The sequence below is a fragment of the Prinia subflava genome, chromosome Z, assembly GCF_021018805.1.
Source record: "Prinia subflava isolate CZ2003 ecotype Zambia chromosome Z, Cam_Psub_1.2, whole genome shotgun sequence".
NCBI classification, from domain to species: Eukaryota; Metazoa; Chordata; class Aves; order Passeriformes; family Cisticolidae; genus Prinia; species Prinia subflava.
This window is the reverse complement of record NC_086283.1, coordinates 13,605,236-13,621,849: the sequence shown is the minus strand read 5'-3', so window position 1 is coordinate 13,621,849 and position 16,614 is coordinate 13,605,236. Positions and strand designations below refer to the sequence as shown.

At 37.5% G+C, this 16,614-nt stretch overlaps 1 protein-coding gene across 5 annotated transcripts in view; it reads left to right on the top strand.

The window, feature by feature from the left end:
- CCSER1 (coiled-coil serine rich protein 1) overlaps positions 1 to 16,614 on the top strand; it is a 616,060-nt gene that overhangs the window by 148,886 nt on the left and 450,560 nt on the right. For all 5 annotated transcript variants that reach the window (XM_063422971.1, XM_063422969.1, XM_063422968.1 and 2 more), the window contains one exon: positions 7,424 to 7,544. In XM_063422971.1, coding sequence (XP_063279041.1) covers positions 7,424 to 7,544 — 121 coding nt within the window. The remainder of the gene's footprint in view (positions 1 to 7,423; positions 7,545 to 16,614) is intronic.

Genomic DNA, 16,614 nt, shown 5'->3' with positions numbered 1-16,614 from the left:
TTTCCTGGTGAACTTTTATAATATGCAAGGAAACCTCATGTTGTGATTTTATTTAATAATTTCTCTTAGGAAACTGTACTCTTGGAGTTTTATCTGTGTATTAATTGCTTAAGTAAATTTCTTGTGACAACAGCCATTCAATACAAACCACAATAAATTAATCTTGCTTGCCTGTCAGTCTTTATTTCAGCTAGGCCAAGAATAATAGTTGAAGCCAGGAGACTGTGCTCCTGAAAACACTTGCTATTGAGTTTTGACAGTTTTACTTGCAGTGAGTGACAGTTGAGGATATTGTTGTTAGAGTAGTCATTCCTTCAGGGGATTGTATTATGCCTACAGAAATGCCCTGCAGGCCTTTTTATATTCCTTCTTTTAAGATGCCGGTGTCACAGTCACTCCTTTTTCTCTCCTTTTTTTGAAGGCATCACATAACATAAATAGAAACCCAAATGTGATCAAAAGCAGAACTAAAACTATTATTCTTCTCTTGGCTGAAAAAGGAACTTCGAGGCAGATGGCTCTTGCAGCTGGTGGCATCCCTGTTGGGATTTCCTCCGTGTCCTGTTGGAAGAGAGACAAAGGTTTCTGGCACCTTGTGACTATTACCACGGCGTGGCTTTATGTTTGCACCTGAAACTGGTACTTCCAGTACTACCTTTTCCATTCTTACTGGAAAACTGGAGTTTGGGGCTGTTCTGTTTCCTTCTATCACCCAGGACCTGTGGTGTTTTTCTTTCTTATTACCCAGTGAGGCAACCTTGCCAAGAGTGGCAGAGGCCACCAGAAGGGGAGGTCTGGGTGAGCCTCATTTCCCCCATGAACCAACCTGCAGCTGTATGCTATGGTAAATTAATTTAATGAATTGAACCAGTTGTCTTCAAAGCCTCTTTGGGAATAAATGGATTATTTGGAAATAAACTTGTTTGGCCCACATGGTGATCAGCACCATGCATCCTAGACCAAGTGACTAAGCCTCCACTTTTTATTCTACTAGATATTCATACTGTTCAGTTATGAGACTTCCTGGAATTTGGCAGAATTAGATAGTATTGGTGGGATTCAGATCATTAGTCTCTCATTATCACCAGTGCCTCACACAGTTCTTATTCATGCTTATGTCACAAAACAAGTCACAGACTAGAGGGCTAAAAATACAAGCCTTTGACATCATCCTGACTGATAGTGTTGCCAAAAGCTAATAAAAGTTAGTCATCATTTTAGAAGTTGTATTATTAACACTAAACCAATGGTTTTTGACATTGAAAAGTGCTATCTACCTACTGGATACAGAATATGCCTTTATTTTTAAAGGTTGATTTTCAATTCCTACGTAGGCTTCTTGGAACAATATTTGCTTTAAGTAGTTCACTGTGAATAAGTATCTCAGAAGCAGCCTCAAGCACAAATAGATGTACTTAGAATGTTTTAGGTGTACAGTAGTTACAGCTGAAAAACTAACCCACTTAATTTTCTGTAAATGCAGTTACATTTCCTGGCCTTGCTACAGTGATCCATCATTGCAGGAGCTACAACAAGGAATAGTTGGTTGTGGGGAGTTCAGCAGGATGACCAGAGCTATGGAACAGGCTTTAAACAGGAACAAATGCAGATAATGCAGCCTGTAAAGGAAATGGCTGGCTAAGTATTGAAAAGAAGTCTGTAAAATCCAGAGTGGAAGCTGAAGGGGGGATTGTGCATTGTCTTCTCCAAGACTAAAGCTGGGGGAGTCAGATGAAACAAGCAGGGGGCAAGTTTAAAGTGGACTAATAGAAATACTTCTTCACATAACCTTTAATCAGCTTTGGAATTCTACAGGACATTGTGGTTGCTACAGGTTCACACAAGAACATAAGTAGCTGAACAAATTCATAAAATTCATGAGGGATTAGTAAATACAGGCACAACCATGTTGTAGCAGAAAGTCTGCAAGTAACTGTAAGCTGGGGGTGGCTGCTTGAGAAGACTGACCAGGAGTTAATGACCCTGTGGCATTTTTCTGCCTCAGGAGAAACCAAACTGCAGTTGTTCTCTCAACACGGTGTAGTTAACAGAAAATATGCAAGAAGTGGCTCATCAGTTTTGTCATTACCTATGTGATTGTTTTAGGAATTGGGGTTTCCATTACTCACCATGTCCATTTCGTCAGTCCTTAGGTGATCAGGCCGTGCCCTTTCATTCAGCATTCCATTATGCATGAACGTGGAAAAACTATAGTTGAATTTCTTATGCATGGAGTACGAGTCACAAGACCCAAATTTCACTTGTGGCTCTTACTGTTGTGTCACAGTGGCTCGTGACAACAAACAGGATACCAAAGCAGGGTGCAGATAATCACTGCACAACTGCTGCCGTGTGAGCAGAATTCCCTGGGTCCTGCTTAATGCTGCATTTTGTACCCCTCATGTTTGTGTGCCAGTGTGGATAGCACAAAGCAGATATGTATGTGCAGCCTGTGTATAAAACAGCAATGAAACATAAGAACCTGATAGAAAGTAATTCATTTGCCCATAATGGGCCTGTAATTGTTGCTATTACAAAATTTCTGATTGTGACTGTGTTGTGTTTAAGAACCAGGCCTGTGGTTTTATTGCAAAATTATTACAGCAAACCCATTGGGAACTGTGAGCATATAGACTCGTTCTCTTAAGTATTCACTCGGCCAATATTGTGAAATGTAGCTGTTTCTAAGGAACAAGAGGCCCTAGAATAACTGTTGGACTAATAAAAATATAGAGATCCATTTAGTTTCCTTTTTTCTCCAAAGACCATCATCAAATCTAGGATCAAGCAGCAGGAAAATTAGGCCTTTTTATTATTATTTTTTAATATTGAGCTTTTTTTTAATATGAGTAGATGGGCAAAAATAGCTTTCACATAAAGTACCTTGACCTTTTCTGTTGCTTTAAAGAGACTGAAAGCCTCCTTGGGCTTTAGAGTTTAATAACAAACTAGTAAAAGACTTTATTGTGTTTCTGGGGCTGAGAAAGAAGGTATGGAGCTGAATTCATACACTTGGTTTTGCTGAAGTGTTTCATGCAGATGATGTTTGGGGTTGATGGAGAGACAAGTCAGAATGCTGGTTTTCTTCTGAGCCCTCTGGAATGGCCCAGGACTGTCAGAGGCTGTATCTGTGCAGTCAGGAATTGATTGACATGGTGGTTAGTCACGGTTCTTCCTGGACATACCAGAATTAATAGACTGGATTTCAAGATCCTCTCTTATATGCTGTTTCTAATGTCAGCATCTTCCTGGCAAAATAACTTGAGTTACATGCTGTAAATGTTCTTCTTCTTTCCTCAGCTCTTTGCTTGTTCTAATATACTAAAGGAATTTACAGTGTATCCACTCATCCTTTTTTGGTTGGTTTATGTGTTTGTGGTTTGGATTTAGTTTGTTTTAGCAAAAGCTCTGTTTGAAGTGTAACAGTTGTTTGTCCTAGGTTTCCCTTGTCCAAAGAACCTGTGTAGGGGTGACATATTTTGCAGCTCTTTCTTGTCCTTTGCTTAGAGCACCTCAGAGGGTGACTCATTTCCTGAGCCTTTTCATGGCAGAGAGGTATTTAGGAAACCATGTGCCAAAATGTTCTCAGTGCCTGCAATGAGAATTGGTGTTCCGGAGTTACCATAACATCTGGCCTTTGGTAGTAAAAGGGATATGGGATTGGATTCTTGGGATCCAGATGTTGCTCCCTCAGCTCTAGTCACCTGTTTCCTACAGTGGCAGCTGATTGATTTTTCAGGGTAAAGCATTTAGTGCCTTCCATGCTCCTGGCTGCTTGCCTGTTTTTTTACCAAAGCTTAAGGATTTTTGGTATAAAACAGCTTCCGTTTCCAGATTTGATCTGTCTCTTGAACGATGAAAGCTGATAATTTTAAACTTCATAGGCATAAATGTAAATACTTTGGATTGTCAGGATAAGTGCCCAGCTTTCTGAAATCCAGAAATACTTCACTGTTTTCATGTCCCTGTGTCTTAATTCCCTTATGTTTCATTGCACACTGCATATGAACATTTCCCTTCTGTTTTCACTAAGCAGGTAGTACTTGTTGCTAATTTCATCCTGCATCTTGTGTCATGGGAGACTTTTTTGATAGCAAGCAGTGATAACCAGATTTTCTTTCTCCTCATTTAAAAAAAGGGGGAGGGAAAGTGTGTACAATTAAGTGTTTGAAATAGATGATGTAAATGACATCCCTAGAGCTTAAAAATCTTTTTACTCTCTGGAGAAACACATTCTATTCAGTAGCTGTTGAAGGCTTCCTACTGTCCTACTATTTAGGGAATTAAAAATTTCTCACTGGTTGGTTCAAAGTAGAAGAAAAATATTTAATTAGTCATTCTCATTGTTCTTGAAAGAAACAGCAAAGAAAAAGAAGAATGTTTTTCTTCTCCAGATGTAAAGATCTGGAGTTTTGATAGTGAATGATGTTCTGGGACTGCCTAAACCAGCTAGGGTAAATCCAAGCCAGCCCTCCTAGTGGTAAATATATGGAGTACTTTTAAAACACTTGGCTATGGAAGAAAACAAGCTGCATGCATCATTAAACCAAAGGATATGGGGAGAAACCGTGCAGCTTCAGAAGCAGTACAGATCTTTTATAATAGTAGTCTATGAAGTTAAGACTGTTTGTTTTCCCTTTCTGTAGAGTTCTCATTTATGTGACCTGTAATTTGTAGGTAGTGTCTTTTGTTTCACCAAGAAAAATATTTCTTTAATGATAATGCAGAGATGTTCCTCCAGTTGTGTTATTTCACTACAACTATTAACTTGTTCGTGTAATGGTTGAATTGTGAATAAAGGACTGAAAAATACCATCTCACTTGCATGCAAATTACTTTGTTTTGTTTTGTTTTGTTTTCTGAAGGTATTCAGTGTAGAACACATTCCGAGGTACTAAAAGTTAGTTTCTTGAAGAAACTGCTACACGTAGTATAAAATCGGCTGATTGTTCCCCTTGATGTTGATAATTTGTACAGGTTTTTTCCATCATTCTGCATGTATGCATCAGGAATAATGTATCAGGCTGAGACAGATGATTATATTGATGGCTTTGCTAAACATTAACTTAGATGACTGAAAATTTAGCTTTCCTGACCAATTCATGTGGGAAAGCTAAATTTTTAAGTTTCTGTGGGGTGTTAAAGGAGCAAGTCTGATGCATGAGGGGTTTTATGATTAAAAGAAGTGTTTTCTTAGAGTAATTGTTTTACTGATGTTTGTGATATTTTGAAGATCAAACAGATTTCAATTCATGAAGAGTACAGCATGTAGACATAACAAATGATCTTTTTTCAGGTAATGTAAGCCACTTGTAGATTAAAAAATGAAGTTGTAGAAATGAAGCTACACTTCAGAGTGGAATTTGGAATGTAAAATGCAAACAGTCTTAAGTAAAACAGTGCCTATCCTCATCGGTGTGAAAGTCGAGAGTCCATTTAAGCACGTTCCCATTACTTTAATGCAAGTTATGAACAGAGAGTAAGAGTGTACACTCCAGTTGGTGAAAATTACTTGCTGCTGTGCCATCACTATTTCATGACATTTTAGGTAATTATACTGTCCCATAATGATTTATCACTGTGCACAGAGAGTTGAGATTAAAAGAGGGAATTGCAATGATTTTCAAAAGCGAGACCAAAGAGTTGCTGTCTAGAATGGGAGCACAGTACAATCCATGAGCTCCAGTCACTGGATGACCACTGAGTTTGTCTTCAGCTGTAAATTAGGGGATTATACAACTCCTGTATAGCATTAATTATTCAACAAAAGCAATTTTACAGTTTTATTCATTCATGAGATTTCTGTAAAGAGTTGGAGACTTGCAGTGTGTTCTTTGTTACTCATGATTCTCTCTTTTATCCTTCTTTGTAACTGCTCTGACGGACAGTGCCTGATCTAGGGCAAACCCTCCCCTGTGATGCTTGTCATCAGACCTTTTACGAGTTCTAAAGTAATAACTTGATATGCTAGTGGTACGACAGGTCTTCTGAAGAAAAATATGTATTTGCTTAATCCTTTATGCTCCCTCTTTTATCAGTGTTTCTGGTTAAAATTCAGGTACTGAATATCAGTGGTGCACTATGACAAGCCTATTTTTTTGCAATTCTTTGACTGTAAATAAAGAGACAAAAAGCCATAAATGTTCTTATTTGCACATGCTCAGTTGCTGGTTGTAATGAGAAAATACTGTTTTGTAAATTATTTTGAAGCAGAATTGTGCTAGTAGATGGTCTACTGGTCGTACATAATACAGTAGGATGTAAAATCACCTAAAAATCCATTTTTTCTTATGTTATTTCTATAGTTCAGTGTCTTTTGCATTAGTTTCATCTTAATCTGTTGTTCATCAAGCTATAACATAAATCCTACTTGCATGCCTGCAGTCAATATAGCAAGTTCTCTTTGTGTATGAATGTGTTTTGGAGATGTGTGTCTATGATAGTGACAAAGTATTGAGTAATGCTGGTTCCAAAGAAAAAAGGTAGGTAAGTCTTCAATACTGGGCATCTTAGGCGGCTTAGTCACTAAGCACAGTGTGCACATTAATATTTAAGATACAAACATAAATAATGCTAGACGACATCAGATAAACACAATTACAAGCACTCCCTGAAAGGTTTCCTTCCTGAGAGTTGCCTGTGCTCTGGCCATTTGTGCTTAATGGCTCAAAACTGCTTAGAAGGCAAAGGAAGACCTTTGCAAAAATATCCAGCCCTGACCTGTTCCTGTTAGTATTTCAGGGTGTTTGTGGAGCACCGGCGTGTCCTGTTGGTGTGTGCTGAGTTCAGGCTGAAGGTAATTCATGCCCTCGGGGTAAAATGGCACAATCGGCTGTTCTTGATGTGGTCAGGTCAATGTGGGTCAAGTTTTACTCCAGTTTCACATCTTTTATAAGGGGATAGGCTATGCCAAAGGTATGTTGTCCATGGGCAGTAAGGAGCCACAGGATTGTGGAAAACAGAATAATAATAATAATAATAATAATAATAATAATAATAATAATAAATAAATGTCACAGTTCAACCTTTGCAGCTGTACTAGTCTTGCCTAAATGTATGTACTTGTGAAATGTGTTCTTTCTGGTTTTGAATTGCTGAGAATTTGCCACAGTCATTCTGGTTTTACAGGCCGTGTTACTGGATTTGTGGGCCTGTGTCACTCTGTGAAGTAGTTCTGTATGTTACAAAATACTGTGTGTCTTTCTGTTTAAATATAGGCCACCACATTTCTTCTTGCTTATATATAACACATCAAAGTACCAAATGTAAGAAAAGAAGCTGTCACACTTTGTTCAGTGTCACCACAGTGAAGCCGAATTAGTTATTTGCATTTGTGTTTATCAAGTATGAATCGATTTTTTTTTCCCCCTGTCAAGTACGAACTGAGTTCACTGTTTAACACTGATACTTTTTATCTTTGCAGTGTGCCGGGAAGACTCATACCAGTCAATAGTGTCATGTGCTGCTGTAGTACTTACCCCTGTAGAGACGGCAGTGGATACGAGGAAAAAAGAACAGATGATAATACCTGAGGTGTCCAAACAGTGAGTTTTTCAAATAACATGATCTTTTACAAGTGCAATTTAAACACCAGGCCAGATTCCTTCTCATGAATATGTATATGCACCTTCCCTTCTCTTTCATCAGGGCTTTCATAGGTGTTTCCAAAAGTAGAAACTGGCCTGAGGCTAAGGTGCTGCTTTTGTTCATTAGCCTACATTTTTTCCCAAGACTTTTAGTAATGATATATATAGAGGGAATGGGCCTTCATATGCCAAGAAATGGACTTTTCAACAGGTTTGATAAAGTGATTATTTTTGTTTAAATAGTCCTTTCATTCTTGCAAGTATTTTATAAAGAAGGTGATTCATAAATGCTCAGCTCATCTGATGTATTTAATTTTTTTCCAGTAACCATTTTACCTCTGTGATACAAGATATTATGGCATCTTCAAAAGTGTGGTAGTGTATTCTTCCAGGGAAATTCTGTCTACTTAGTTACAATGTATTTTGATATCTTGCATTAGATGAAAATCATAAACATGGAGTGAGCAGTAACATTTGCCTTGAAATACCAGGCAGGATGTTTATTTCTTAATGATTGAGTCCTTGGAGAATAAAAGTAATTTTGTTTTCATGAAAAGAAAGAAGACACAATTGTAAGGCTTTATCAGAACACAAACTTGAGGTTTGCCTTTTAAATTGTGAGGGGTATTAATAAGCATGACAATGGATAACATCATTCCTGTACTTCCCATTTATGCTTCTATTGATATGTACACTTTTAGCTTTAAAATTGGCTGTGGAGTCCTGGCTTGCAGGCCTGTTAACTGTAAGAAAATTGAAACATCCCCTCACATCCCCAAAATCCCTGAAACATCCAAAACACCACTGGTGGATTAGAATAGATTAGATGGGTTGTGATCTTGCTACAGATCTATGACTTAGGTCTGTATCTGGCTATGGTATCTTTTTCAGTGTGGTGATAAATCCATTTCACCTAGATTACCTGTACTTAAAATTTAATGCAGTAAAATTTAAATTTTATTTAAAATTTACCTATTGTCTAGGTATTACTGCAATGACCTTATGTTTGAAATGCTGTGAGCATCTAATTGTTGTAGTGCTTCTGTTGTGTGGCTCTCTGAATACCAGGAGATTGGAAAGGCAATGAGCTGTAAAATACTGTGCTGAAATCCAGAATAATATTTCTGGTTAGTTCAAAGCAGCACAGAATATTTTGTCTTGTCTTCACTAAAAGGGAAACCTGCACTGTTGATTGGCTTTTTCATCTACTATGATGAAATTCAGCATTTAATAATCTCTTATGAATTCCAAGTAGGAAGCTCTGATATCTGTTCAGCATGTGCTGAATGAAGCCACCTCCCAGATTTTGATATTTTTGGGTTTTTTTTTTTTTTTTTCCAGCCTGATTAGTGTTATCTTCTAAGAGCACAGACATAACTTTTCCTAAGCACTCAGAGGTCTCAGGAGCATACTCTAACTTCTGCTACTCTTCCAATCCTCATGTTTAAAAATACGACCCATGGCTCTGGAATTCTTTCAACAAGAAACAAGATTGTGCTTAAACAGATTGAATGTATTTGAGCTTCTCTATATGAAACTGTATCAGTGTGTAAGTGTCTTTAAGCCAACATTTCTGACAAATATATTTAAAATTAAACAGGACCATCTTGCTTGAAAAAGTTTGCAACTGGAATTTGGTAAATTTTGTGGAAACCTTAAAGTAATTGCAGGGAGGTGAAAGCATGCAGCTTCAAGAAAATCTCCAGCATTATGAATGAAACATCAGCATACTGATCTTGCATTTCACCCTGTGCTTTCTACATGTAGATAGTTTTCTTCGTACCCAGTTAATGGAAGCAAAACAGATCCTAATTCCTCCCAGTGTCATCAGTCTCCAATGCAAACATGCCCTTGGCATTTGTTGAATTCCATTGAGTGGAATGCAGACTCCATCTATGAGGTGGTCTGCATGTGTGGATTGTAGTTATTGATATTCAATTCATGTGGAAAACAACATTGATGCTTGGATTTTTATACTTATCTTTGTGTGCCTGTATGGTTTTGACTTGCATGTCCAAATATTGTGCATATCACAGAGGCCTGAGCAATAGCCAGGTCCTGTAGGGAGAGGTTTCTGTCTCCAGTCCCTACAGGGACAGAGTATGTTTAGAATAACCAAAGCTTTCTAAAGCTACATAAGAAAGTATGTAATCCAGACCAGATAAAATATATATTAAAGATAATAAAATGTTAAACACTTACAAATAGCTAAAAATAATTTTCTTGTGTGCTACAGTAAAATTACATGCAAGACATTCAGGACACAAGAAGCTGTGAAGACTTGGCAGAAAAAAAACCCTTTTCATGCTACTTGTATAATATTTGATTAATGATGTTATTTTGTTTTAGAAAGAAACTCTTTAGTGGCTTTAAATAATATATTTGCTTAATGTAATTTTTTTGTAAGCAGTAAATGGTGCCAGAAGTGGTAGCAGCAGATCTTAACAAGACTTTAAGTGTCTATGATTAGATCTTATCAGAATTGCAGGAGTAAAGGGCCCCCCCTCCCGTATTTTTTCTTGGAAGCTCAAACCATTTCATCAGGGAGAACTTTCATAGTGATACCCAGGTAATTGCTGACTTGTGTCTTGTGCACTGGGCAAAACCCCCAGCTCAATTATTCACCAGGAAAGGGTTTGGCAAAAGGAAGAACATGCCTTTGTGGTTCTTGTCTTTCCACTCCACAACAGGCATTGAGGCAGAGAAATATATGGTCAGTGTGAGGTTAGGGTGAAAAACAGGAAATGTGAGCTCTGCCTTATTTTGTCTTCTCAGCCCTTCACTTTGTCTAAGATGTTGCATTAGATTGTCTTTATTTTGTAGAAATATGAGACTCAAAAACCTTTTGCTGTTTAATAGTTCAAGTTATTGAGGCCTCTTTATGTTGCCATAGTGATACATCAGTCAGTTGTTCTAAAAGGTGCTCAGATGCAAAAACAATTGGAGTATTTTGAACAGTCAGTTCTGCTTACAGAGTCCTAATTTTATCCTTCCTATCTGAATTTGAATATAAATAAATCAGCTGCTGGCACAGAGCAATGGCATGAGGAATCCTCACTTCTATTTCAAGTTCTTGTCGGGCTGCATGGGAATGGAAGCATGGCCCAGGGAACTGGAATGTTATGCTTTAAATGAAGTTAGCTTCAGCTTCGCTGGGCAAGCTCTTGGCTGAAAGATCATCCTACAAGGGACAGAGTAGAAAAAGAAGTGTCTAAAGACACTCAAGTCCTGGAGCAGACAATGTTCTGCTGCTGTATGATGTTCATAGGTAAACACACAAAACCATTCCTGTGATACTAGTACATGAAGAAAATATAATGACATTCAGGTGCACCATTTTTTAATCAGATTTGAAGTTAAGCTGATGCTTGTGTATTTCATTTGATGTGTTTCTTTGGATGTGACTGCCCTGCAGTTCAGAATAGTGATGGCAACATGCAGCCCTCCGAGCTGGCTAATTTAAAAGTGGTGTGTGCATTAGTACTTCAGCTGCTGTCATATTTCTGATTTTGAGTTTTACTTAAAGGTATTATTTGCTCTTAAAGTGTTCTTAGAGCTACAAATCTTGTTGTGTCATGAAGCAGACATAGTAATTTGACGACTCTTTTTCACGTCAGAAATATTTTCCTGAGTGTTAGGAGAGATTTACAGATGAAATGATGAAAAATAATAGATGATTGGTAGTGTCTTTAATCTGAAAGAAGGTAAATTCAGACTGGATCTAAGGAAGAAGACTTTTATAGTCAGGGTGGTGAAACACTGGAACATGTTGCTCGGAGAAGTTGTAGATTCCCCATCCCTGGAAACAGTCAAGGGATGTTGGGTGGGACTCCGAGCAACCACATTGTTGAACGTGTTCCTGCTTATTGCAGAAGGATTGGATAAGAAGGCTATTAAAGGTTCCTTCCAAATCAAACGTATTCTGTGATTTGTTTTTATGCTTCTAAATGTCACAGATCATTTGCCAGTTCTTCAGACTCTTAAGATCAAGTTGGATTCTTTTCTGATAAATGCCTGAATAAACCTGTGGAATGAGTCTTTTCAGTATTCTGTCTGTGCTAAAGCTGTTTCACCTGTACCTTGCAACTGTACTTATCTGAGCAAGATTCTTAAGTGGGAGTTCAAATACATGAGAAAGCTTCTTGAGATCACAGTGACTACCTGGGTGCTTGCTGATGGAAACAGGGTGCAAAGGGGGAGAGTTACAGCTCTAATGCCGTTCTGTACAGCACTGTCTAGTGCAGATGCTAACCCAGGACTTTGGTACCAATGCAGATTGGAATCTAGGAAGATTTTTGGTGCTTATATGGACTAAATTTATTAGTGCAGTAAGCATATTCCAAAATTGATGAGCTTTTTTCCTCTCTCGGAGTTTGAAGTTGTAGATGTATAATTGTTATGTCAGAAGACTGATAATCCATTTTGACTGTTTCAGCCTTGCCTAATTCCTTTCAAAAGAAGTTCAAACCAAGCTGATTATGTATTATTCTTCACTTATTCAGTTGTGGATTTTCTTTTCATATTTTCCCTTTTTTTTTTTTTTTTTTTTTTTTTTTTTTATTATTATTATTAATCCCAGATTTTTTTTCCTTGAAGCAACAGTGGTGTTATTTTACCTCAGTAATTTTTGATTCTTCTGTTATGATTCTATAAATGAGAGATGCCTCTGCCTGAATTAAGGTGTAAACAAGGGGTTGAGGTGATACCAGCAATATGTGTACAAGCAGTTGGCTGCTCCAGTTTGCTGAAGTGGGAACCCTTGCCTGGATGAGTTACCTAGGATGTGCCAGGCCTGGAACCAGGCCAGTCTACGACTCCATCCTGTGCTTATCTCATGGCAAAGTCCTTCTGTGGTCTTAAAATCACACTGGCCTGTCTCAAACACCCTTCAAGTCCTTACAGCCCCTCAGTGAGGTGAAGTGTGGTGTCTAAAGCAGCCAGGCTGTCAGGTGGTGGTGTCCACATCACGAGTCGTGTCTGCTCTGACAGTCCTTTCAAAAAGGCATCTTGCAGCAGTGTGAACCAGGAATGCTTTTCACACTTGTTTGGAAAAGTGGATAAAAGATGGTTGTACTGTTTCAGTTTCTGGATGATTGGGACAATGGTGTCACTCTTGGGGTGAGAGAATGCAGAGAGAATAGGGATGTCCAATGTTGCTCTGGAATGACCATACTTTGAAAGCTGTAGTTCCAGATCAGCTGAAAAGCCTGAGACATCAGCTGGATTGCAGTATACTCTCCACCACTACATTTTAGTGATAACAGGTAGGAAAGGTTGCATTTATATCCATTTCTTTAAAGCAGATACTTTGAAATGGAGTAGACATAAGTAATGTGTTTATGCTGTCAATGGTCTCCTTTTACATTCTTTTATCTATTTTGCTAGTTAGTCTATTTAAGCTCTATTTAGTGACTTCAAGGGGAACTGAAAATTTCTATTTTCTGTGTTGTCTGTCACATGGTCTCCTTTTACATCCTGTATTGTATTTTGCACATAATGGGAAAATAAGTGACTTTGCTGTACTCATGTCTCCTTTGAAATAGAAAACTTTTCTAAAAATAGTAAAAATACAATATTTATGCTTCTTTTAATTTCTTCTAACTAGTTGAAACTCCTACCTGACATTGGCTCTTGTCTAGGCCACTCAAATTGGTAACTTCTTTCTTTTTGCTCTGAGGAAAAACAGAACAATAAACCAGACTCTGTTGTGTCTACTTTATTCGCTGTGTCCAGCCACTCCAAAAATAGGAATTATTTTGTAAAATCAATTATAAGTAACAATTGTGCAAAGAAAATATAATTGCACTGCAAAGTGAATATGGAAGAAACCTTGTATCTGGTTATAGAACGGGAGTATCAAAAGTTCTTGTGTTCCTTCTCAGTCACTGCAACCATCAATTTACAAGAGAGATTGACAGGAAAGCAAAATCTACATATGTAATTTAAATATCTCAGGCAATTGTTTGCAACCAAGGGATTAAGCAGTTCTGTCCAGCTGAATTTGATCATGGCTTGCAAATGTTGAATAAGCTGGTTTTTGAGAGCCATTAATTGCAGTAACTGTCCTTACTATTTTCAGTATTTTCTAGTTCAACTCCTGTCTTTTCCTACTGTGTGGTGTTGAATAATGCAGGAGGCAGAGGAATGATGGCAGTTGTCCTATGGAGGAAGGGTACTACATAAATTTTATCTATAGTCGTGCCAAGGAAGCTTTGATCCTTTACAAGTGTAGTCATTGTTTGGTAAGCTACCTCTTTCCTAGGAGATTTGGTTTCTAATACACAATCAACTCTGAATGCTTCAATCATTTCTCTTAAAGTATTACTGATGTGCCTGAACTTAACTTGATAAAAAGATACAGGGCTGAAATGTTAAGCAAAGTACTTAATGAGGTCACTTTGAATCAAAATGTGGAGGATGAAGAAAACAAAAGCATTTTCTAGTTGAGCAAATTGTAACTGCAAAATGAGTGCATTGTATCATTGTGTAGCTAGTCTTCATTAATTTAAAAAAACAGAGGAAATAAAAATGTGTAGGGATAATACAACTTTGCTGATGATGTTTCTGAGCCACTAGATGGTGAAAATTTGGATAGAACTTTTCGAGTCAAAACACAGTTACTGTAATGTACGTTGGCAGAGTGTGGCCTTTGCTGATTTAAAACACTGAACTGCACAAAGAAAGAACAGTGCAGTTATACTATTTGGCAATACATCTTTTCCCTGCTTCAACAGCAAGCACTGAACAACATAACTGCATCTACAACTACAATTTCTGAACTAGATCTGAAGTTGTCATAAGAAAAACATTGTCACCAAATCACAGCGACATTTAGAAAACAGGTTTGCCTACGGCAAGATCCTTTTGTTTCATTGACATACAATTAAATTATATACCTTTATGATACCTTAATGTCATTCTGGTTTTGGCCATCACCCTAAAAAGAACGTTCTTTGGATTAAGATTATCAATTTATTTATCAGAGCTGAGAAAATGTTTTAATTTGTTAATTTAAATCTGTGCATTCCATTGTACCCTTCTTTTTTCTGTTCTCTGTGAATCATCATGCTCTCCACTGGGTGTTTCTGCAATAGAGGAAGCTTTAATTACATCACTTGCTTATCCTTCATGTCCACAAATTTCCCCAAAAGAAATACATCAAGAGAAGTAATTTTGCACTGATTAGTTAATAGAGCTTATTTGTAAATATGCCTTTCTTACATATGTGTATGGGTAGGTGCTTAAGATAGACTTGGTTCTGGAGTGCATATTTTATTCTGTATGTACTGTAGTGTCTTGAAGTGTCTGCTTCATTTACATAACTGAGACTTACAAGTCAGACCACCAATATCAACTTAATTCCAAAGTGGCAGTCTTGCACTTGGCAACCAAGAACTCCTCTAAACTGATGGCCTTGAGTAATCATTGCAAAATATTCTTGGCAAGTACATTTTAATTAGAACAATGAACCATAAGATACAGTTTTGAGTTTTAATTTTGGGATGAGATTTTTGCTGTGTGATGAAGTAGAAATTATTTTTTATATCTATCAAAACTCCTTAATGTCTGGAACAAATCTAAGAGGAGATATAGTTGAAGTAAATTAAATCTTATGGTTCAATCAGTGTTGAAGAGGATAGTTACTATAGGTGATGCAGGCAGAGATGTTTGAGATAGACTTAGGCGATTGAAAATCAATTATTTTATTGGGACATCACCATCTGGAGAGCTGCTGTTCTAAGCTGTAGTGTTAGTCACATGCAGCATTCATTATTCTAATAAAATTACAGAGTTTTCCATTATCTTACATGGCAGCTGCCTAAGCCCTGAAGAGCACACCCATCATCTGTTGGGATGACTGCAAAGCCACCCAGGCACAGGCTTCTTCAGAGGCAGGGCTACAGTGGGGCATGTGCAAAATCACTCCTTCATTGACTTCGGATTTGAAAGGAAAAACAGACTTCATTTTCATCCAGCCTAAATGAATGTCCAACACAGACACTCAGAACAAGCGTTGTTGCTCCCTCAGTTTCAGCTATTAAAGGACATCTACAGTTTTTATTTACCACCTACATTTTCAAGGGACTGAAGGCACTTGATTTTGGAGCAGCACAAAGAATCCTCAGAATAATGACCTTGCTGGACTTAGGCTTAATTTGAAAAAACCCATTTCTTTAGATAGTCTGAGTGTAAAGTTAGATCATATAGCAGTTTTTGAATTTGTATTTCAATAACCAGTTCTTGTAACATCTGGCATCAGTTGGGAAGGCAATGTTAGATCCTGTTGTTAACCTTCATGCCTGGTGTTGCCTAATGAGAATTTACAGTTGCTGTGAAGCTTCATTGAGGGAAGATGCTTTTAAGGTACAGAACCAAAGATTTGGGAGCAAACCCAGTTCACTTAAATGGGGAGAATGAGAGAAGTGATAGCTGTGCCCATTTTATTCCTTTTTCTTGTATGTCCAAAATCTTGAAATTATACAGAAATTATTTTGCTGTAAAATCGGGGCAAATATAGTTGCTTAACATCTTTAACTCAAGCTTTCACTAACATAACTGGAAGTGTTCAGTCTGAGGAACCACTCCAGAAACAGAGTTATACTTTCTGTATAACTGTAAAAGCATATGCTGTTGCTAAATTGTAACTGAAGTTCTGAGACCAGTGGTTGTATTTTATAATCCTGCAAGGAAATCAAAGCAGGTTTGGGTCTGTGCTTTTGTGCAGCAGAAACACTGGTCTGGGTAGCATTATCTAAATGGTGAATAGATGAGGGTGGTGTGGTGGGGGAGGAGGGACCAGGGGATCATTTGTTTTTTAATTTAGAAGCCTGTGGTGTTTGTATTAAAGTACAGCCTCAATTCTTACAAATTAGGTTTCAAAACATAATTGCAGCATCAAATATAAAAATTAATCAACTGTGTTATTACTTGTGAACAATTAAAGCATCATAAAATGAAAAAATATGAAGGAAATATGATTGTACATGTAATGCTAGTATTGCAAAGTACTTTATTTGGTTAGACAAAT